The sequence below is a fragment of the Triplophysa dalaica genome, chromosome 23 (assembly GCF_015846415.1).
Source record: "Triplophysa dalaica isolate WHDGS20190420 chromosome 23, ASM1584641v1, whole genome shotgun sequence".
Taxonomy (NCBI): domain Eukaryota; kingdom Metazoa; phylum Chordata; class Actinopteri; order Cypriniformes; family Nemacheilidae; genus Triplophysa; species Triplophysa dalaica.
This window is the reverse complement of record NC_079564.1, coordinates 18,447,573-18,471,462: the sequence shown is the minus strand read 5'-3', so window position 1 is coordinate 18,471,462 and position 23,890 is coordinate 18,447,573. Positions and strand designations below refer to the sequence as shown.

At 40.5% G+C, this 23,890-nt stretch overlaps 2 protein-coding genes and 1 long non-coding RNA gene across 3 annotated transcripts; 1 reads left to right on the top strand and 2 right to left on the bottom strand.

Annotated features, from left to right (window-relative positions):
* Positions 1-696: 696 nt before the first annotated feature.
* Positions 697-6,207, bottom strand: LOC130413442 (uncharacterized). Its single transcript, XM_056738667.1, has 2 exons — positions 6,147-6,207; positions 697-3,448 (listed from the first exon to the last, which is right to left on the bottom strand). The coding sequence occupies exon 2, from the start codon at positions 3,440-3,442 to the stop codon at positions 1,898-1,900; it is 1,545 nt and encodes a 514-aa protein (XP_056594645.1). The 5' UTR covers positions 3,443-3,448; positions 6,147-6,207; the 3' UTR covers positions 697-1,897.
* Positions 6,208-6,675: 468 nt separating this feature from the next.
* Positions 6,676-11,824, top strand: LOC130412955 (uncharacterized). The gene is made up of 2 exons (XM_056737772.1): positions 6,676-6,752; positions 8,556-11,824. Exons 1-2 carry the CDS (start codon positions 6,748-6,750, stop codon positions 10,117-10,119), a joined length of 1,569 nt encoding a protein of 522 aa, XP_056593750.1. The 5' UTR covers positions 6,676-6,747; the 3' UTR covers positions 10,120-11,824.
* Positions 11,825-19,913: 8,089 nt separating this feature from the next.
* Positions 19,914-21,576, bottom strand: LOC130413548 (uncharacterized). The gene is made up of 3 exons (XR_008905504.1): positions 21,346-21,576; positions 20,512-20,598; positions 19,914-20,378 (listed from the first exon to the last, which is right to left on the bottom strand). It is a non-coding gene; the product is annotated as an uncharacterized LOC130413548 (long non-coding RNA).
* Between the last annotated feature and the right edge of the window lie 2,314 nt (positions 21,577-23,890).

Below are 23,890 nucleotides of genomic sequence, written 5' to 3'. Positions count from 1 at the left end.
GATGATCATACTGAACACTCATTCTCTAATAATGTTTTACCACATTGATGCTCTCATTAAGAAGATAAAGGATATCAAAGAGTCTGAAAAAGCTGAAGTTCTGTGGAATATCATCAAGACAGCAGAAAAAAAGGGGAAACTCATTTTTTAACTGAAAGCCAACAATCACTATGGTTATATAAAAAATACCAGTTTTAGGGCTTTCTTCCAGACATCCTACAATAAAATCACATTCAGGCCCACACATGTGTGATCTTAGTATAAACTTTGCTTTACCTTCTACCATTTTCACGTTAAATGATACAGGAGATTGATTTAGTTATTAGTTATACAAAGTGTACTGTTAATGTTACTCTATACTGTTTTTATTGTATCAAGTTTTCTCCTTTAAAGGGACAGTTCACCCGAAAATATTTTTCCAGCATGTTACACCTGTTAAGCAAACTAGACACAATGCGACACAATCATCTAAAGTTGTTAAAAATACTTAATCATAGTTCTGTGTAAATGTGTCATACAGCGTATAGACTTTAAGATTAAGTGCTTGAATTGTAAATCAATGTGACAGAAAACAATTCATTCTGCTTTGATTTTAATCATTTTAATTCATGTAAATAGAATTCATTTCAATGATTTTTAATTTTACAGAATCAAGAACTTGCACAAAACAGACAGTGTTTGTGTGTGTGTAACATAGTCATTCTTATGCTTTAGGCATATAAAGAGGGTTCAGTCAAAAGATGCAGTCAAATGTCTTTGGAACTCTTTGCACATCAACAAAACAAAACAATTCCATTTTTAAAAAGCCACATAAATTGATATGTACCAGTTCAGAAGTCGGTCACATGTCTGAATGTTTGAATCAATATCTAATTTAGTCTGTGACTCTGATGATCTCTGCTGTTAGTTCTACCAGAAAGACTCAGGAGGCAAAATGCTTGGCAATGAACATTTATTATACAACTGATAGGTGACAGTATATGAGTATGGTGAATGTATAGTTCTTTGGTGTAGGCCCTGTCCGTGGCTCGCATCCAGAAGGCCAAGCATTCCTACACTTCCCGCCTGGAGGTTAAGGCGGGGGTCTTGCCAACCCCCCTGGGGTTAAATGGACAGGGACCTCATTGTGGTGGTGGGGAGGATGGGGGTTAATCTCTGCCGCTTCGACTAAGGACGCAAAATGAGGGTAGGTGGCAATGTTTTATATATTCCATGTTAGATGGTGATTGGATAGATGACGATTGGTAGTGAATGGTCAAGGTCGAGTCTTCCCGGCAGAACTTGCGCTCAACTGAAGCTTGCATATCCTATAACTACATCATCTGTGCTGTGATTTGGGGAAACAGTAGACTAACTAAGCTTCTTTTTCAAGATGCATTACACGCCAGAGTGATTATTTTTCGTAAGCGACGTCACCTATATGCCATTACAGTGTAATGTTGTTGTTTTGAAGAGTTCTTAAGAACATGAAATGGGATTAGTCCCTGTCTTTGAGATCTAGTTCAGGATGAACTATAGTGAAGAGGGTGTGATATTTACATTTATGCATTTGGCAGATGCTTAAATCAATGCATCTTACATTGCATTACGCTGTAAAAAAAATTCTGAGTAGGTGCAATCCCTGGGAATGAACCCATGATCTTGGTGTTGCTGGCAATATCCTCTGACCACTGAGCTCCAGGAATTATATTTGTTTTCTCATGGCAGCAGTCAGAATGACATAATTTCCAGCAGCTCCAGAGGGATGACATTTCACATGACTGTTGTGGCTTTAAAAACTTCAGAATGAAGAGAAGTTAATTTAGTTCAGCAGGCGGTCCCATTGTAAGAAGAGCTCGATAAAACAAAATCTTACAAAGGGTTTGTCAAAATTGCACTGTTCTCTATCTCTTGTTATTTATGCCAGCGCTCCAGTACCTCCTGCCCTTGTCTTGATGTTTTCAAGATGTTCAGCTTTTTCAGGCTCATTCATTTCTTTCAACGTCTCAATGAGAAAGTCAATGTGCTGAAGTATGAACAGAGAACCAGTGTTCAGAGCGATCTTCTCCAGAGACTCCACACTGTGATAAGCTTCAATCAGCAGCTTTAATTTGTCTTTCTCTAATTCATGTACTTCATCCTTCAGCTTGTTGACCAAAGACTCATAATCACTCATTTTGTTTTCATATTTCTTCTTTAAATCTTCATGGGTCATCTTCTCTTCTCTAGACTTTACTGCATATATTTTACCTTCTTTGACATGTTTGCTGTAGTGGCATTTATTTGTACACACTGTGCAGTGATTTTTTCTCATCACTTCACACCAGGCGAGATTTGTAACCCACCAGCATCCTGGATAGTGACAGTTCTCCTCACAGACGGTGCACAACAATGCCTTTTTAGCTACAGCAGGATCAATATCAACCTTTACATTGTAGGGCACTTGAACTGTGTACTCAAAGTTATCCTTTTCTTCAACATCTTGCTTGTGTTTCTCCAGAGCTTCTTCAGTCTGCTTCAGCTCATTTTGTTTCAGTTCTATCTCTTGAACACGTGATTGAAGATTAGAGATGTTTGCCTCCAACTGATTTGATTTTTCCAAAGCGTATTGAGCATTTTTTAAGGTTTTTGTATTGATTTTGTCAAGAAACTTAAAAAACTGTGCCAGTCCTTTATAACTGAGATCCCATGATTGTTTCTGGGTTGTTTGATATTCTTCTTCAAGAGTCTCTGACTGACAGTTGTCAAACAGAAAATAGATGGGCTGGTTCTTCTCATTTACAGCACACTTGACTTTAGCTTCTTTGACGGCTATCAGAGCTTTGTTAGGAGGAAGCCCATTTGAGTGTGTGAAGAGTAACACAATGTTTTCTTTAATATCTTTACCAAATAAAGACTGAACAGCATCAAATATGTACTGTTGTCTGTCAGTGAGTCGAGTTTGATCTGCTTTAATCACAAGACAAACAGCATCGATTTGCTGGACCAAATTATCAGATTTACATAAAAGCAGGAAACTCCTGCCGATCTCATTATCACACTCAGTTTCTCGAGTGTCTCCATATGGTGGTGAGTCAATGATTGTTAGGTCGATTGAACTCTCTGGTATATAAACACCATAGACAGTGATGATGGAGGTCTGACTGTGAGCTGATGTTCTGTCACTCTGATCATCTGTGATCTCAATCCAGATCTTGTCTTCTCTCTGAACACCACACGTGTAGTTGATCATAGTGTTGATGAGGGTTGTTTTTCCAGTGCCTGTTTCTCCCACCATCAGAATGATTTTATGAGCTTTCTCTGGGTCTCTTTTACCAATGATGATTTTTCTGTATGACTCAGATTGATTCAGATTATCTGTTGTTGTTTGCAGACGATATCGAGCAGGATTTCCATCTTCAATTAAGATGCTCTTCATGATGAGTTCTGAAATTTTGGACAATTCTTTGCCTCTACTCACCATGTTTTCCTGTCAATAACAAAAACAGTGTTACTAAAAACATTGCTATTTGTGATAGTAAAACGTTAAATCTGATTGGCTGAGAGCCATGCAAATTTCCACCTGGATCACCACAGAAACCGACTGTGGAACCATTTCACTAACTGTTTGCATCACTCCGCCATGCACTAAACTAACTCTATAAACTGTCCTTGCAACTGCATCACTCTTAAGGAGTTAGAGAGCTACCTAACGAGCAAACACACACACACACACACACACACACACACAAAGCAGTATATACATTCCAGAATGTTTACTTTTGTGATGCTTTCTCATTTTTTGTAAAACTGACATATACGCAATATATGAAATTACATACTAGACATTAATTCATTCGGTATAGCCTTACATATAAACGCGTGCACTGTATTCTGTACATGTACATTCTGTCATTTGATATGAACGATTACAGATAGTAAATAAACTTACAGACACATCTTTCTCCAAGGCAAAGATTGTTCATTTTAAAAGTCTCTCTCTTTCATTCAAACGCACGTCCTGCCTCGTTATTTCTCACAAGCAGCACAGCGCACATTTAATAAAAGTGACGGTTTGGAATTAGTAGAGGAGGTTTGTTTAACTAAGCTTTGCTGGAATTCGTGGCAGAAGAAAATAGTTATCATTCGTTCGTTCGTTTTCTTCCGCTTATCCTGGGCCGGGTCGCGGGGGCAGCAGTCTAAGCAGGGATGCCCAGACTTCCCTCTCCCTAGACACTTTCTCCAGATCTTCCGGGGGGACACCGAGGCGTTCCCAGGCCAGCCGGGAGACATAGTCCCTCCAGCATGTCCTAGGTCTTCCCTGGGGTCTCCTCCCGGTGGGACATGCCCGGAAAACCTTCCCGGGAAGGCGTCCAGGGGGCATCCGGAAAAGATGCCCGAGCCACCTCAGCTGGCCCCTCTCGATGTGGAGGAGCAGCGGATCTACTCTGAGCTCCTCCCGATTGACCGAGCTTCTCACCCTATCTCTAAGGGATCGCCCAGCCACCCTGCGGAGAAAGCTCATTTCGGCCGCCTGTCTCCGGGATCTTGTCCTTTCGGTCATGACCCACAGCTCATGACCATAGGTGAGAATAGGAACGTAGACTGACCGGTAAATCAAGAGCTTCGCCTTGCGGCTCAGCTCCTTCTTCACCACGACAGACCGGTACAGCGACCGCATTACTGCAGAAGCTGCACCGATCCGTCTGTCAATCTCCCGTTCCATCCTTCCCTCACTCGTTAACAAGACCCCCAGATACTTGAACTCCTCCTATTGAGGCACGAACTCTCCACCTACCTGAAGTGGGCAAGCCACCGTTTTCCGACTGAGAACCATGGTCTCAGATTTGGAGGTGCTGATTCTCATCAGAGCCGCTTCACACTCGGCTGCAAACCGTCCCAGTGCATGCTGAAGGTCCTGGTCTGATGGGGCCAGCATGAAGACATCATCCGCAAAGAGCAGAGCTGAAATCATGTGGTCCCCAAACCCGACGCCCTCCGCCCCTGGCTGCGCCTAGAAATTCTGTCCATAAAAACTATGAACAGAACCGGCGACAAAGGGCAGCCCTGCCGGAGTCCAACATGCACCGGAAACAAGTCTGACTTACTGCCGGCAATGCGAACCAAGCTCCTGCTCCGGTCGTACAGGGACCGGATAGCCTTTAGCAAAGGGACCCTAATCACATACTCCCGGAGCACACGACAGTGAGAGACCTATCCCCGACCCAAAGGCGCAGGGAAGCGACCCTCTCGTTCACCGGGGTAAACTCCAACACATGGTGGCTGAGCTGGGGGGCTATAAGCAAACCCACACCAGCCCGCCGCCTCTCACCCTGGGCAACTCCAGAGTGATGAAGGGTCCATCCTCCCTCGAGGAGTGTGGTTCCAGAGCCCAAGCTGTGCGTAGAGGTGATCCCGACTGTCTCTAGTCGGAATCTCTGAACCTCACGCACAATCTCAGACACGAGGCCGCAGGCAATCTCAGCCACGGATATAAGATCACTATATCATTTCCTACTCCAGCGATAGTATCAAACTGTGTATTTGTGGTGTTTTGTTGAAAATGATTTATAGATAATACATTATAGTACATTTAGAGAACATTTATAGGTCACATCACTAGGTAGAAACTTGACTCAGAATACATCACACACAGGTTCACTTGCATTTGCTATTCACAGTATTTTGTGCAATTTGTTGGGTGAATAATAATAAAAAGAAAGTTTTGTGGTTTCAAGGACATTTGTGACACATTTGTTCAGAAACAAAACAAGACCCACTGGCCTGTTAAGGGTATTTACTTGATTGTTTAATTTAAATAAGTCATGTTTATGAATAATTATCATCAATCATGTTTGTAAGTAAGCTTTATTGGGAGACTAATTTAACAAAATCATAAAGAAAAGCCCTTTGAAAACAAACAATATGATATTGGATGATAGTCATGTCAGTGCAATGCATCAGCCATCTGCAATTTTTTTGTGAATAAAATATACATTTGTATTTTTATATCATAAAATTCAATTTTATACAATATTATATGTCCACAATGAGACACTTTATTTTGCATACAATGATATGTCCTCAATTCATTTATTTTCTCTCAAAATCTAAATGTTTTGTGAACAGACATTATTCAGTTTAAGATAATAATTAAATTCACAATTCAATAAAGTGAATCTACTTACAATATTATTTGTTTTTATTTCCGTTCTGTTCTACTCCAAATGACAAACCGCTAGATCCGGAGGTGCATTTATATGCTGAAGACCAGAAGCGTTTTCTGAAGATCATGTGATTTAGAGGAAGACAACTGCTATAAGTTTTTTTATTGATTGTAATATTACTTTTATCTTGTCATAAGACATATATGATTTAATTTTAATGCATCTTAAGGTGTGTTGGAGGGTTCTCCCCAATCTAAAAGACTTATTCACATATTTACACCTGTTCGCGGGGCTGTAGATCTTGTTACGTTATGTAGATCACAGAAAGTTTATGACATATCCCTTCTTGAGAATGAAATCCATTGAATTGATTTAGAGGTGTTATAGATGTTAGATCAGTGTTTCTTCTTCCAAAGTTTCACATTACACCTGAGTGTTGTGGTAGAAACATATCAAGCTCAGCCAAAATATGATAATGAGATGGTAACTTTACAGTTTCAGCTTGCTGAGTTTTATGCGAAATCACATGACCTTCAGAAAACGGATGTGTCTTCACTATATAAATGCACCTTATGATCCAGTTGCTTGTCAGCCAGAGAGGAAGGACTTTTAAAAAACACAAATGTCGTAAGTAGACCTAAGTCGTTGAATTATGAACCAAATTATGAAGCATGTCTATAGCAAATATATTGTAGTATTTATATACATTGTATCTCTTGAGTAGGTTTTGATTGATTCACTGAACTGAAAAGATTGTTAAAATAGAAACATACTGAAATGTTACATCTCAGATTGTCAAATTATCAAGTGTCATTATCTATACGCTGAAGCCCAGAGAGAATTTGATAACAATGTATTCTAAACTTAATGGTTTATTACTATATATTTGTAATATTATACAAAAATACTCATTTTATTTTGATAAGAATTTGTGTTTGTTTATAGCACAGCCCCATGATTTATTTTAAAGTTTTCTTTGCATTTTTCTTTTTGAGAACATGATTTTTGCATTTCCAAAAACACCTTCAGATAAATACGATCTTAAGTTCCAATGTTTCCACCATAGTACAACAACTCAGTGTTTACCAAAACCATAGCTGAAACAAACATCTGCAAACTGCTTTACAAACGAGTGTGTGGTTAGAACAGCAGCTCTGCACCTGTGGTTAGAAGCAAAGTTGCACAGCAGTTAGTTTGCTTTGTGCTGTGTGTGGAGCTCGCTGATTTGACCGCAGTTGGACTGTGTTCATTTTTATGTCTTCTCTGACCTCAATTGATCTCTCCAAAGTAAAAAAGGAGAATGCTGAAAATAAAGTAAATAAAATACATTTGTAACATTTCATTTCAAATGTAACAAAAGAAATTACTATTTATTGATAGATCTTTAAAAATAATTATTTACGCATTGTTTGTTTTATGAAAAGTTTGATAGAACACAAGTTACAGTGTAGGCTAAAGTGAAATGCTCAAATTGAGTCAATTCTATGGGGGTCCCCAGCACGAGATTAAAAAAAATGTCTTGAAAGCAAACTTTGAATAGTTTTTATTGCACAAATGTAAAAATATTAGACTCCATAACACATCAAAAACACAAAAATGTAACAGAAAATAATTAGTAAACAGTTTACACAATTTTATCAGCACAAAACCCATCTGATTTTCATTATTGAAGTATATTTTCTGAAATAAATGTATCTGAGGGATCCCCAAGTCTATTCTTTGCTTCTTATGGGGGGTCCCTTATAAAGGGTCAGAACCTCGCAGTATAACATTATTCTGGATGGTGGTAAATACAACCCATTTTATTTTCATAGCTTTTGATAGCTATACATAAAAAATATTGTCGTTTTTAAATATTTTATTGGTCCTGAAAGGCAATAGGCAATTATTTCGGAGGCAGCATTTGTGCCTAAAGCTGGCAGCTACGGGAAACAAATTCGAACAGGCTTCATACACAGTGTAACATAATTATATTTGAATTATAAAAAGAGAGCGCAAAAATATCTATTTGTGCTTAAAATGATTCAACTAAATATGATCAAGGAAGGCTGTGAAGATTTATCTGCATCGTTTATCCTTTGGACTTTTTATTGAAATATTTTACAAAAATCTAAGAATTTTAAATGGGAAGATGTCAGTATGAAATAAATGTTTTTTTTTTATTTTTGAATTGGCATATTTTTGCAAATATAGTTATTAGTTGGTGATATTATATGTAAACATATTTTATGTAAATAACTTGTTGAGGGCAGTGCCTAATTAAAAACATAATCCTTTTATTTTTTCTAAATTTGCAACATTTTCAAGATTCTGCAGTGTATTTAAGCTTTTGACTGCAACTGTATATGATTATGAGGTTATAAACACATAAATTACGATCTGATGAGCTTTGTTAAGAAAATTGTGTATGTTTTTGATTTAACACTACAGAGCAAATACTTCTGGAGAACTGTGCAAAACGGATGAGCTCATCAAGAAAAGCATCCTAATTGAAGATGGAAATCCTGCTCGATATCGTCTGCAAACAACAACAGATAATCAGAATCAATCTGAGTCATACAGAAAAATCATCATTGGTAAAAGAGACCCAGAGAAAGCTCATCAAATCATTCTGATTGTGGGAGAAACAGGCACTGGAAAAACAACCCTCATCAACACTATGATCAACTACACGTGTGGTGTTCAGAGAGAAGACAAGATCTGGATTGAGATCACAGATGATCAGAGTGACAGAACATCAGCTCACAGTCAGACCTCCATCATCACTGTCTATGGTGTTTATATACCAGAGAGTTCAGTCGACCTAACAATCATTGACACACCAGGATATGGAGATACTCGTGGTACTGGTCATGATAAAGAGATCGCCAGGAGTTTACAGCATTTATGTAAATCTGATCATTTGGTCCAGCAAATCAATGCTGTTTGTCTTGTGATTAAAGCAGATCAAACTCGACTCACTGACAGACAACAGTACATATTTGATGCTGTTCAGTCTTTATTTGGTAAAGATATTAAAGAAAACATTGTGTTACTCTTCACACACTCAAATGGGCTTCCTCCTAACAAAGCTCTGACAGCCGTCAAAGAAGCTAAAGTCAAGTGTGCTGTAAATGAGAAGAACCAGCCCATCTATTTTCTGTTTGACAACTGTCAGTCAGAGACTCTTGAAGAAGAATATCAAACAACCCAGGAACAATCATGGAATCTCAGTAATAGAGGAGTGGCACAGTTTTTTAAGTTTCTTGACAAAATCAATACAAAAACCTTAAATTTGACTCAACAAGTGCTGAAACATCGAAAACAGCTGGAGGCAAACATCGCTAATCTCCAATCACGTGTTCAAGAGATAGAACTGAAACAAAATGAGCTGAAGCAGACTAAAGAAGCTCTGGAGAAACACAAGCAAGATGTTGAAGAAAAGGATAACTTTGAGTACACAGTTCAAGTGCCCTACAAAGTAAAGATTGATATCAATCGTGCTGCAGCTAAAAAGGCATTGTTGTGCACCGTCTGTGAGGAGAACTGTCACTATCCAGGATGCTGGTGGGTTACAAATCTCGCCTGGTGTGAAGTGATGAGAAAAAAATACTGCACAGTGTGTACAAATAAATGCCACTACAGCAAACATGTCAAAGAAGGTAAAATATATGCAGTAAAGTCTAGAGAAGAGAAGATGACCTATGAAGATTTAAAGAAGAAATATGAAAACAAAATGAGTGATTATGAGTCTTTGGTCAACAAGCTGAAGGATGAAGTACATGAATTAGAGAAAGACAAATTAAAGCTGCTGATTGAAGCTTATCACAGTGTGGAGTCTCTGGAGATGATCGCTCTGAACACTGGTTCTCTGTTCATACTTCAGCACATTGACTTTCTCATTGAGAAGTTGAAAGAAATCAAAGAGCCTGAAAAAGCTGAACATCTTGAGAACATCAAGAAGATAACAAATCAAGAATCACTTGCAAATATGAAAAAGATTACAAAGAAATAAACAAGATTAAAGCTCATTAAAGGGGTCAAATGACATTGCATAAACATATATTAATGTTTGTTTTAGATGTAATGCAATGTGTATACACGATTTAAGGTTAAAAAAAACAAAGTATTTTCCACATACAGTGCATGTTTGTCTCTCCTCTTTGACCCGCCTCTCTGAAAAGCGAGGTGTGCTATCATTGGCCAGTTAGCCAGTGCATAGTGATTGGTAGAATACTTCAAGCGTGTGACTGAAATATTACGCCTCTTACCATATTTGGAACATTATGTTCCCAAGCAATTGTACTGACAGGTGATAAACATCCATCGGTACTTTCATTATCAATTCGAACCCGAATCTGAACCAGAAAATGAAGATGATGAAGCCGATACATCAACTTTGCCGGCGTGTCTTGAGCAGGATGTAAAGGCTTTGTAAGGTTTTTTAAATATATATTATGCTAAATAGTTAAAAACTTTAAGTATAAAAAATGTTTTACCTTTAAAGTATGATGTTATAAAGATTTGCCGTTAGTGATCAACCAATGTTACGCCATGCCGATTATAACAATGCAAATAACATAAAGTTTCTTGTACAGACCGATCAAATGGCTTTATAAGAAGTCAATCGTTATGAGCCGCGGGAATTACTTTTGTAATGAATGTAGCAGCGTTTTGGACTTTCAAATGCGTGCCGTCTCAGGATGTCTATTTCCTAAAGCAAACCAGTCTTAAAGTTTCTCAACTTATTTGAAATGTAAAGGTGGGCCAGGTAAAGATGATTGGGAGGCCGCATTCAGCCCGCGGGCCGCCAGTTGACTATCCCTAAAACAAGAACGTTTGATTTTATCTAGTATCTATCTGTGTTTTCGATTTCACATGTGTTCATTATTTATCTACGTTAGCCTATGTTCACATTTGACTTATTTTTTGAAGTTGCTAGCGTTTGTATAATCCTATTGAGTAAATCGTTTTTTCAAAGAGTCCTGAGCGCTTTTTTTAAACACCAGCTCCTGCGACTTTTTCTGCAGCTCAGAGCGTCTTTGAAAAATGTTCAACTTTTCTGAAAAAAGCACACCCTACATGAAGCTCCTTACCCCAGCTAACCAATGACTGAAACCTGTCGTTTCCATAACAACATGCCATGGACATAATTGATTGAGAAGGCTCCAGCTCGAAAAAATTAAATTGCATTTGAAACACCCGTTGGAGCATAGTTTTGTATAAATGTAAGTTTAATTTTCTCATCAACAACTTCTGATTGCATTTCTAACGAGAAATAAGTATTCTAGTTTTTAAATATGTGATTAGTTATTGGAAAGACGCTCTTTGTTTGTAATCCAAATCTGTTTCTCTGAGCTGCCTCCATGCACCAACGCCGACGACGAAGTCATGGAGTTCTGCGCCCGTTTGTAGCCATACGCTGCCAGCGTTTTTATTTACTTAAAAACGACTTGCTCAACTTTTTCTTCTCAAAAAATAAGTTATGTGTAAACATGGGATTATTTGTTATTATGTGAACGGTAACGTTTAAGCGGATATCATTGTAACAGTATACGCCATGTTGAATGCTAACTTAACTTACGTGCTTGTGTAACTGTTACTATAACACCTGTGTTTCTTTGTGCCCTCAATCGGTTTCCTTTGTACTTTTTCCTGAATTCAACAGTGTAAACCTTCAGACTGGCTAATTCATATTTTAAATAACTTTTTTAATATATTTTTATTTTAATATTTGTATATTGCCTTTTAATTTTCATTTACTGTTTAACTGCTTTGTTTTTCAATTTTCTGTATTGTATTTTATTTAATAAAAGCTTTTTTTGACGGTTTGATGTAGTCTATTATAGTCTATTCTTGGGCTATGGTTAGACGTATGTTAGATTTTTATTGACAGCCCAATTCAAGCCTACTCTTAGCCTAGACCAATATTCACTGTTTATTAGACGTATACATATAGTCGTTTAATAGATGTCTAATTGAAAACTACTCTATTCTTAAACCTGGCTCAGACTATAGGAGTTTTAAAATCCTGACAGATTTTTAATTGTGGTTGCAGCACACACATAAGGAGAATCTTGACAGATTCTCTTATTTAAAATCTTAAACCTGGCTCAGACTACAGGAGATTTAAAATCTTGAAAGTTTAAAAATCTGATTGCAGAACACACATAAAAAGAATCTTGAAAGATTATTTTATTGAAATTATTTTATTAAATTTATTGAAACAAGCTCACACTCATCAGTGTACAACTAAATATATACTACACATATATTACATATCCATAGGATCTTACAATGCAGTTTTGTAAAAGGAGCTAATAGTAACCGTTTTAATGGGTTTACTATTATAAGAAGTTGACATTACATCTACAGTTGAATCTCTTTTTCAAGCACTACAAAAATAGGTTTGCCCTTTGTAAACTAGCATTTATGAATGTGACATGTCCAGATAAGAAAACTTTGGGGCGTAAAATTGTGTTTAAAAGTAATACTAAAGGTAGCAAGTGAAACATTTTTTATTTGAAAGTTTGATTGGAAGTTTTTTTATTTCATAATTGCACATCAAAAGACATTCTAAGACACCCAAATACAGGATAATATTAAGATTAAATTACCATAGGACGCCAATGACTCGGGAATGTATATTGAGCAGGGGGTGCTATAATGCTTTTTTGTTAATAAAGAATGGAAGAAAAAATTGTCACTGCTGAGAAAAAAGATGACTGCAAATGTGGTTATAGATACAGCATAAAAACAAACACATAAAAGCATTTTCTATTAATGACTATAGCCAAATAACAATCTGTCGAATGAAACTACCAGCTGCGCGTTGCGTTGGCAGTTAGTTGAACATTTCTATTTTATTTTATTTCACTTTGAAACAGAATATTCTATTTATTTAAACCTTATTGATTAAAATATGAGTAATTTATACAAATTCTGTTTTGGAGTACAGGGGAAGCATTAATGAGCTGCTCCAAATGACCTAAGATGAGTTTGACATTTTGCTATAGGGAGAGTTGAACCAATCAACAGTCAGGACACCAAAATGAGGGCAATTACAGCCAGGGAGAGGCTCTCCTTGACCCTCAGATTCTTGGCAACAGATTTGTATAGATATCTAAAATGTTTGAGTTATGTGTTTACATTTTGCAGTAATGTTACCTTTTTGTTAAAGGGTAAACCTACAAATCATTAAGTTCCCTTTCTGTCGGTCTCTCGACGTTGTGTCGAGAACGACAGATGGGGTTCGCCCTTGAGAACCAATCAACTCTGACTACTATAGAAAAGGCCAATGAAATTTGGCCAATGAAATTTGCATGCCGGTCTCCGCCCCCGGATGTCCGGTATTAAATGAAGCCGGCGTGCAGCATTCATTTACCTTTTGTTCTGAAGAGCCTGAGAGCCTCTCACGACTGTAGCAGCATATGATACTTGTTTGTGGGATAAGGGACACAACGTCTCGTTCCCTCCATCAGGGAACTGAGGTTACATACGTAACCAAGACGTTCCCTTTCTGTCGATCTCTCGACGTTGTGTCGAAAACGACAGATGGGGTTGCCTATGGAAAACGCCAAAACGCTGTATCGCCTCACAATCTCAGCAAAGCGATGGTAACAAGCCTGGGCGTGTCAGCACAAAGCTTTGTGAGACTGTAGCAAACCCCCGGATGTCCGGTATAAAAGGAAGCCGGCGTGCAGCATTCATTTACCTTTTGTTCTGAAGAGCCTTCGCTCATAACTACGAACAGAACGAATTCAATGAATTCTTCTACATTGCCGGATCTACGACGTAGAGCAGCGGATTGTCCTTACCTGCAGAAACCTTCCCCTGGGCGTCTCGGCAGTTCGGGAGGTGTTAGAGATTTTTTCTAAAAAGTCTTTTTCAGGACTGACTGAGCATTCTCCAGCGCGGCATGTCCCGCTGTTCTCTTGGGTGCGGCACCCTCATCGAGGGGGGGATGGACACGATCGCTGTGTTAGGCGTCTGACGTTCAACACGCTGAAGCAGCGTTCATTGACACATCTGCCCGCACTGCGTCATTCAGAAGTTGCGGTCACGGGTGGCTGTCTTCCTACGGGAACCAGCCACCATTTTCGTCTGCTACCTGGGTTGTGACATCTGTGGCTACGGCCCTGATGACCACCCATGTTAGCACCGTTAGTGATATGGGGAACTCTGCAAACGTAAACCCGCCAGCCAAGTGCTCACGGGCCGATCGCACCCCGATTCGCTCTTCTAAACGTTCCCCAACCGGCGGTGGCATTCCGTCCGGATCCTCACGCACACACTCGGAAACGATGTGTGACTTAGATGAGATGTCGCTCGCAGCATCAGAGGGAGACTGACACACTGGCTACAGAGTCGAGTTCCTAGGACATCGTGGCACACCGACAGCAGGCGCATGGTGATGTCGCCCTGCTGCCGACGCACCCTAACCCCTTGGTCTTCCATGACCTTCCTCCGGGCGGGGTTCCCCTCGGGCAGGTTACGAGGCACGTCGTGGTGACGACGGACGCTTCGCTGCAGGGGTGGGGTGCAGTGTGCAACGGGCACGCAGTAGCAGGGCGCTGGACAGGCCCCCGTCTGCGTTGGCATGCAATTGCCTAGAGTTGTGGGCTGTGCGGCTTGCGCTGAGAAGGCTCTGGTCTCTAGTGCAGGGCCAGGACGTGTTGGTCCTCTGGGACAGCAGGACAGCCGTAGCGTACATCGCCAGGGTGGCATACGCTCACGGCAGCTAACACAACTTGCCCAACGCCTCTTCCTGTGGAGTTAGCAGGTGATCTGCTCCCTGCGGGCCGCAAACTGAACCAGACAGGCGACGCGCTCTCTCGTCAGTATACGCCTTGCGGAGAGTGGCGACTCCACACCCGCTCCAGCTCATTTGGGTGCTGTTCGGACAGGCACAGATAAACCTCTTTGCCTCCCGCGACACCACCCATTGTCTGCTTTGGTACTCCCTGACCGAGGCCCCCCTCAGCACGGATGCCCTGGCGCTCAGCTGACCAAGAGGAGCACCAAGTGTTATTGGATACACCGCACTGGTTTAACCACACTTGGCTTCAGAGTTGATGCTCTGGACAGCGACTCCCCCTGAACCATTCCCCTGACATAGGACCTGCTCTCTCAGGGGAAGGACACGGGGAAGATCACAGGGGAAGATCAGACCTCTGGAACACCCATGTCTGGTCTCTAGACAGGATGAGAAGATCCTGAGATGGCTACTCCCCCTCTACAGCAGAGACCATCACCCACGCCTCTAGACGGTGCCCTTTACTTGTCCTGGTGTCTCTCTTAGTGAGAAAGACCCACTGAGGTGCTTGATCAGGATTGTGTTGTCCTTCTTACGAGACTGGAGACTAACATCTACATGTAGGACATGTAGGACTGGCATCCGGGGGGGCGTATGCCTGCGAAAGCACCTTCCCACCCTCCAAGAAGTTGGGTCAAACACATGGCTAAGAAATTGGTACCTCACCAACCTTCCTTCTTACTCAGACACTGGTTAAGAATAGGCATTCCATCCATCACTAAGCAAGCACCCCCTGGGGTCGGCTGGGCAGAGCAGCCTTCGCCTTAGGCCGGGACACCATATGACCTATCACAGATAGTTCTTACTGGACCTGGTGCTATCAGACGCAATAACACCCCCACCGTGGGCTGTTCCGTCTGCCATACCCTCATGACAATGGTTACCACACATGGTAACCCATAAGCTTTCCCAGGTGGACCTCCACCTCGCGGTTAACTACCCAGTCCGCACGTTCCATGCGTTCTCCTCCAAGGACGAGACCATACATATATCCACCAGATTCCTCTCCACGGGTAGGAGGTGGCCTCTGCAGCGCTTCTCTGATTAAGAGTCGCGCTCACCCTGTGTAAACTGAGCCGGACGGCCTCTCAGGTTACCGGTCAGGGCTGTACCCATCTTTCTCCAAGAAAGCTCTGGAACCCCCCGACCACCACACTGGAAGGTTACAGTTTCACGAAGCTTCGAGCTGACATACCCAGGCTTGTTACCGTCGCTTTGCTGAGATTGTGAGGCGATACAGCGTTGTGGCGTTTTCCATAGGCAACCCCATCTGTCGTTTTCAACACAACGTCGAGAGATCGACAGAAAGGGAACGTCTTGGTTACGTATGTAACCTCAGTTCCCTGATGGAGGGAACGAGACGTTGTGTCCCTTATGCCACAAACACGTATCGTATGCTGCTACAGTTGTGAGAGGCTCTCAGGCTCTTCAGAACAAGAGGTAAATGAATGCTGCACGCTGGCTTCCTTTTATACCGGACATCCGGGGGCGGAGACCGGCATTCAAATTTCATTGGCCAAATATCATTGGCCTTTTCTATAGCAGTCAGAGTTGATTGGTTCTCAAGGGCGAACCCCATCTGTCGTTCTTGACAAAACGTCTCGTTACCTCCATCAGGGATCTGAGGTTACATACATAACCGAGATGTTTCCAATTCAGAATTGGGGCCATTACTGTGTCTGAAATAGTAAATCACACATATGCAACCCTACATCAGGTCTTAAAGGATGATTTTTAAAGGTTATTATTCCTGAATATTATTTGTCATAAGTATTACAAGAAAAATGATTGAGATACTGTATGTACAAAGATGAATACAAGCAAATTCATAATGTTAGACTGAAAAATGACACTGTTTTGCTACAGTAAGCACAGTTTAACCGTAGTATTGTTGTACAACTATATAAATTAGGGGTGCTCCGATCAGGGTTTTTTTAGCCGATCACCGATCCTCGATCACTGAAAGCTGTATTGGCCGATACCGATACCGATCACCGATTATAGGAACTATTTGAAGCTTTCTGAGTACCAAAAGAGAAAGTGTCATGAATTAACTAATGAATATTAGTTAGTTACATATTTGGTAACACTTTCCTTGAGGCATTTATGTATAATGCATTATAAAGAGTTATTAAAAGGTAAAATGCATTATTAATATTCATAATGTGTGTTGTAATGCATTATATGTAGTTGTAAATAATTATAACCAATTTAAAATGTGTCGTGTTACAATGAATTGCTTAGTGTTATAATGTATTAACTGTAATAACAATTATCTATTAGACATTACAATGCATTAAAATGTGCATTACACTGCTTGAAAACTACTTTTACAATAAATTAAACATACATGCTTCAAGGAAAGTGTTACCACATATTTTCATAAAACATAGCAGCATGCGACATGAGTCCCAGAAACCTTTTGTCTTCCACAATATAAAGTGGCCACGATCAAAGCAAATTTATTACATTATTTTATCTGATAATCTGATATTTCTTTATGCTTCTTACTGTCCTTGCAGTAGGGTTGATGCTTTAAAAAATGTCTCTGTTACTGACAGCTGGGGAGAGGTTGCGCTCATGATGGTTCATTGGCTTTCTCTTATAGGATTCGGTCACTTAAACTGTGTTTCGATCTATGCTACCTCTGCTCTAAATTCTGTTTGGTAAAGTCACGTTACTTATGGTCATGAGATAACGTTAGTGTATGCATTTGCTGGACGAATACATATAGGATTTTTATTACCATACTGCTAATCATAACTTGTAAAATATGAATGGTTAATGACGACTATTATACGTATTTTCCTTTGAGCTAAACAAATTCCTTGACTGAAATTGACATTTTAAATAACATATTTCATGGATGTGATCTTGATAGATCTGGTGGAGAATCATATTTGGTGAGTTGAACTCATCCTTATTTTAAAATGCAGCTATAACCGCTACATACAATAATATGTAATAAATACAATATAAATATATGTTTACAATATTTTAAAACCAACATTAATTTAAACAATCAAATTTACAATATTAACAGTTTTGCTGTTACTATAACTACTCCTCCAAGTCTCGTAGAATGTTTCTATAATTTTGAGGCTGAAAAGGGCCCTGAGGAGGAAGATGCCGATAGTAGAGGTGAGGTTGTGATTGTGCATATAGAGAGAGTGATGTGGATATGTGTGTAGGTGTGAGAGATGAGTATGTGGATGGTGGCATGTGAGATGATGATGATCGGATGGACTGGTCAGCCTCCTGGCCCTCAAACAACGCATTCATTATTTGTTTTTTTACCTTGGTTTGAATGCATAAATCCACCGAATCCTGTTTTCGGAAAGAACTGTATTGATATGTAGCTGTCAGAACGGAGGCAGACATCTTTTTAACAATTTAATCTTTTGTTGCTCAATAATATCTGGATCTCCTCTGTGGCACTTTAGTCCATGTCTGGCTTTGGTAAAAGGAGAGGCATGGTCTTCATCTCCTTGTGTGGTCGAAGAATGTGGTCCTAGAAAATACAAATTTACTATACCAAGTGACATGATTGTTTTCAAAGATCTACAGTCAATGTTGAACTAAGTTTTTGCATACATCCCAATTCTGCGTCAGGATTCATTAATTTGTGTTCTTGAGTAAACAATAATTAGAGGTTTGAAAGAGGTGCGTACAAGTTTTTTTAACTATCTCTTATCTACATTTTGATCTTATCCACATAAGTGAAATTGCTTCATCATTTGTGTGCACTGCACACTGATTCTTACATGATCCAGGAGCCAACTATTCAGCCTGAAAAAGCAGACCTCTATAATATGAACTAACCATATCATATGAAGCACATTTAAGCTCTTAAGGAATTTTAGGCTGTCCAACACCCCTATGAGTGATTTAAATGAGGACAAGACAAGTCAACAGTCATCATTGTATCAGTAGTCTTGCACATCCCCAATTGTGATATTAAGGTTCTGGACCCGAAGTTTCAAAGATTCTCGGGAGGGGAAATCTGTGTAGAATCTGGCCGAGAATCCTGTAATCTGAGCCCGGCCATAAATTTTCACTGACAGCCCAAATTTAGCCTTGTTATAGTCTAGACGCCAGGGCTATGTTTGGACGGCCTTGTCTTTTAGATGCGAAATTGCATTCGTTTTCACTAGATAAGACCTTTGTTCATCGTCTGGTCTCGTTAAAAGCCCTTTGAAGCTGGACTGAAACTGTCATTTTGACCTTCAAACGTTTGGAGTCCATTGAAGTCCACTATATGGAGAATAATCCTGAAATGTTTTATTCAAAAACCTTCATTTCTTTTCGACTAAACAATCAGTTTTCAATTTAGTTTTCAACTAAAGAAACAAATACATAAACATCTTGAATGACATGGGGGTAAGTTTATGATCATGAAAATGTATTTTGAAAGTGAACTACTCCTTTAAAACCGAGATGCAAAACTTTGAGTTTTTTGTTACAGAACAGCTTATTTGTGTTCGTTCTATCAACTCTCTGTAGACTTACCTTGAGTTAAGCTCTTGCACCACAACGACTACAAGCCATGATCAATTGAGCTCCGATATTACAATTCACCATGGCATCATGGCGGCAGAAAGCGCTTGAGAGCGAAGCACACTTTCAGCTCTGCATACACTCTAAAAAAAGGCTGGGTTAAAACAACCCAATTTGGGTTATTTTGGTAACCCAACATTGGGTCAAATATGGACAAACCCAGCGTTGGGTTATTTCATCCCAGCCAGTTGGGTTAAATCTTTGACCTAACATGCTGGGTTGTTTTATTCAAGTCAACTTTTGCTTAAAAATTACATTGCTGGTTTTAAACAAACCCGAAATGTTTAAAAATAATAATAACAAAATCACAGAGAAATACTCGAGGCATCAGTAAGAATCAAAAGTTTTATTAAGGATCAAAATGCAAGACAAAAGGAATTCATAAAAACATGCAATATGTTATGCTCAATGAACAATAAAATGGCATATAAAACACTTTGATGAAATGTATGTTTATACATATTTAAAGAAAATTAATTTCAATAAATTACATTAGTTTAGATTTTAACATATACATTTAACAAGGTTATTAAAGTGGCACAAGTAAATATAAATAGTTAGACAACTTAACACTTCAAAACACTATAAAAAGTATTTTACTAAACCCTTGTTAATAGAACCGCATTTATATGTTAAAATATATGCACAAGTTTTCTATAAAAAAAGAAATAAACAAGCGTTATGGATGTGAAAAAGGGACACCGTAACTTTCCTCTTCATATAAACTCACAAAACATTTTAAATAGTGTTAGTTCTTTCGGTTTCAGCACTGCTTAACCTGACATATCCACGGAGCAGTCTTACTGAAGAGGATTCTTTTCCTGGGAGTTGTAGACAACAGTGTGGCGTGCACTTTTGGAAGTGGATGTCCAGCAGGAGGGTTTCTTTATCAATTTGTTCATCTATAAAGAGACAAGAAAAGAGACAAGAGAAGAGACAAGAGAAGAATGTAAGGAAACTGGCCTACCCAGAGCACAATGGATTATAATAAACATATAAAGAAGTACATTAACATTTTACCTAAATAATGTTTACCTTTAAGCCTGTTATGAAAACATCCAAGTTCCAGTTGACATTCTCTTGAATAGAATGATCCATTAATATTAGCTGTTATTCTGCAACCTGTCAGTGGGGGGAAAAAGAAGAGTGGGATCTAGTACAGAAAGCGAAATACAGTCTTAAAAAATAATATTATAAACGTTAAAACAACCCTTCACTAATTCGACACACTCGGGAATAAGTATAAGTCTAAAAAGAGCAACAATTGTTCGTCTCATATACCCAAAATTAACTATATCGCATTGTTAACCACTAACGTTATATGAGCCAGCGGCTATTCCCGAAGCAATGGCCGAGATAGAGCTGCTCTCCACGGAGCCACGACCGCTGACAGCCTGAAGCTCACACCTCCGACAGCGTCTTAACAAAATCTCAAAGAGGCGTTATGTTTATATATAAATCACGTATTTGTGTTCTTAACAACTACATTCTCGTCTAAAAGACTCTTAAAACTACGTTCCGTCACCGAACATTAGCGGTATTTATAAAAAAAAATGAGCTGGATGTTTGCTTTTGACACGACGCTCTCGTGTCGACCTTAAACTAATATCAAGATGCGTAAGTTACTGAACTAAATTCCTCACACAAGTCACACATTTCAGAGGAAATGTTCACCAAAAAGGAAGTTTAAATGATTAAAAAGCTGTAAATTAGAACAACGTGGGCATAACGTTACAGACTAGCTATCCAAAGCTAACGAAGCTAGATTGTAACGTTACTTTCAAACATAATGCGAACAGCCGAATTTTGCATGCTTTTGCATTTTTTTTACAGTAATAGTTTTATACATTAAAAACTCGTAAAACATACCTTTTATTCTCCGAATAACAACTTTCCGAGATGAAGTGGATCAAAATGCCCGCGAAGGTAAAGTTTGTCTGATGCGTAGAGGAGTGGGAGGGGTTTACTCTCTCAACTGTCACTCAATTGGACCAGACTGGTAACCCAGCGTTTGGGTTACTCAAAAAATGACCCAACACTGAGAAAATAACCCAACAAAATGACCCAACAGGCTCAACCCAGCTGTTGGGTTAAACAAATAACCCAGCATTTTTTAGAGTGTACAGTGGAATTACTGATGTGCTTAAAAAGATAAATGTACCAATAAACAATCAAATTAATCCGTAAGTTAATGAAAAAACTGAAATAAATCTATCTCACTCTCGACTGGAGTACTCTAGTATTTCCTGTGAGACGCCATAGTGTATGGTACACTTGTTAGTCGTTTTTTGTTAACAGAGTCAAAGTCAGAGTGATGATCGGTTCAAATCCTGCTCAGAGCAGTTTGGGGTGGGAATGGCTGCACGTCTAAATTCATTGTTTATTACCTTATTACTGTATTTGTCTACATTTACAGGGGATGGTGGTCTAGTGGGTTAAACCACTGAACTGGTAAATCAAAAGTTGCTGGTTCGATCCCAGCAGCCACCACCAGTGTGTTCTTGAGCAAGACACTTTACTCCATGTTGCTCCAGGTGGATTGTCCCTGTAATAAGAACACTGTAAGTCGCTTTGGATAAAAGCGTCTGCCAAAATGACTAAATTTATGTTTTTTTATTTGTGATCAAAATGTGTGCCATGAATTTCTGTTTTAATGAATGAATGAAAGACCTACAGAGGCATTAAAAAGGGAGAGGAAATCGAAAGAAACGTCTTTGTTACGTATGTAACCTCAGTTCCCTGATGGAGGGAACGAGACGTTGTGTCGAGAACGACAGATGGGGTTCGCCCTAGAGAACCAATCAACTCTGACTACTATAGAAAAGGCCAATGAAATTTGGCGAATGAAATTTGCATGCCGGGCTCCGCCCCCGGATATCCCCCGGTATAAAAAGAAGCCGGCGTGCATCATTCATTTACCTCTTGTTCTGAAGAGCCTGAGAGCCTCTCACGACTGCAGCAGAATACGATACGTGTTTGTGGCATAAGGGACACAACGTCTCGTTCCCTCCATCAGGGAACTGAGGTTACATACGTAACCAAGACGTTCCCTTTCTGTCGGTCTCTCGACGTTGTGTCAAGAACGACAGATGGGGTTATCTATGGAAAACGCCACAAACACTGTATCGCGTCACAATCTCAACGAAGCGATGGTAACAAGCCTTGGCGTGTCAGCTCGAAGCTTTCGTGAAACTTGTAACCTTCCAGTGTGATGGTCGGGGGGTTCCAGAGCTTTCTGGAGAAAGATGGGTACAGCCCTGACCGGTAACCTATCACGGACGGGGCCTTAGCTCTCTACAGGCGAGAGGCCGTCCGACTCGGTTTACACCGGGAAAGCGCAACTCTTAATCAGAGATGCGCTGCAGAGGCCACCTCCTACCCGTGGGGAGGAATATGGTGGAGATATGATATGGTCTCGTCCTAGGAGGAGAACGCATGGAACGTGCGGACTGGATAGTTAACCGCGAGGTGGAGGTCCACCTGGGGAAGTTCATGGGTTACCAGGTGTGGGAACCATAGTCATGAGGGTATAACAGACGGAACAGCCCACGGTGGGGGTGTTACTGCGTCCGATAGCACAGGTCCGGTTAGAACTATCTGTGATAGGTCAAAAGGTATCCCGGCCTAAGGAGGAAGGCTGCTCTGCCCAGCCAACCCCCAGGAGGTGCTTGCTTAGTGATGGATGGAATGCCTGTTCTTAACCAGTGTCTGGGTAAGAAGGAAGGTTGGTGAGGTGCCAATTTTCTTAGCCAAGTGTTTGGGTAAGAAGAAAAGGGTAGATAGGCATACGCCCCCCCGGATGCCAGTCCTACATGTCGCCACGCAGGACGTGGGCTGACACCGGGTTTACGCGAAGGTTGTTAACCCTTGCGAGGGTGTTTGGGCGTAGCTCAACCCGCAGCTCTACAGATGTCTGCTAGAGAGGCGCTTCTGCCAGTGCCTAGGAGGGGGCTAAACTCCGTGGAGTGAGCCCTCACTGCCACAGGGCATGGGAGATTCTGAGATCGGATTGTCGTCGTAACGGCATCCACGACCCAGTGCGCCATCCTCTGCTTGGAGACAGCCTTCCCCTTCTGCTGTCCTCCAACACAAACAAGGAGCTGGTCAGAGCTATTGAAGCTCTGCGTGCGGTCCAGGACACAACACGGATGGGGTTGGGTCTTCCTCCCCGATGGGGGGGAAGGTGTGTTTCCGCCCGTCCCGTGGTCAGCTGTGCGCCAGGGCATCCGTGTCGAGGGGGACCTCGGTCAGGGAGTACCAATGCAGACAATGGGTGGTGTCGCGGGAGGCAAAGATCTATCTGTGCCTTTCCGAACAGCACCCAAATGAGCTGGACCGGGGGTGGAGTCGCCACTCTCCGCAAGGCGTATACTGACGAGAGAGCGCGTCGGCTGTCTGGTTCAGTTTGCCTGGG

What these genes read in the sequence shown, in the direction of transcription:
- LOC130413442 (XM_056738667.1), bottom strand. Translation starts at nt 3,442, where the DNA reads ATGGTGAGTAGAGGCAAAGAATTGTCCAAAATTTCAGAACTCATCATG.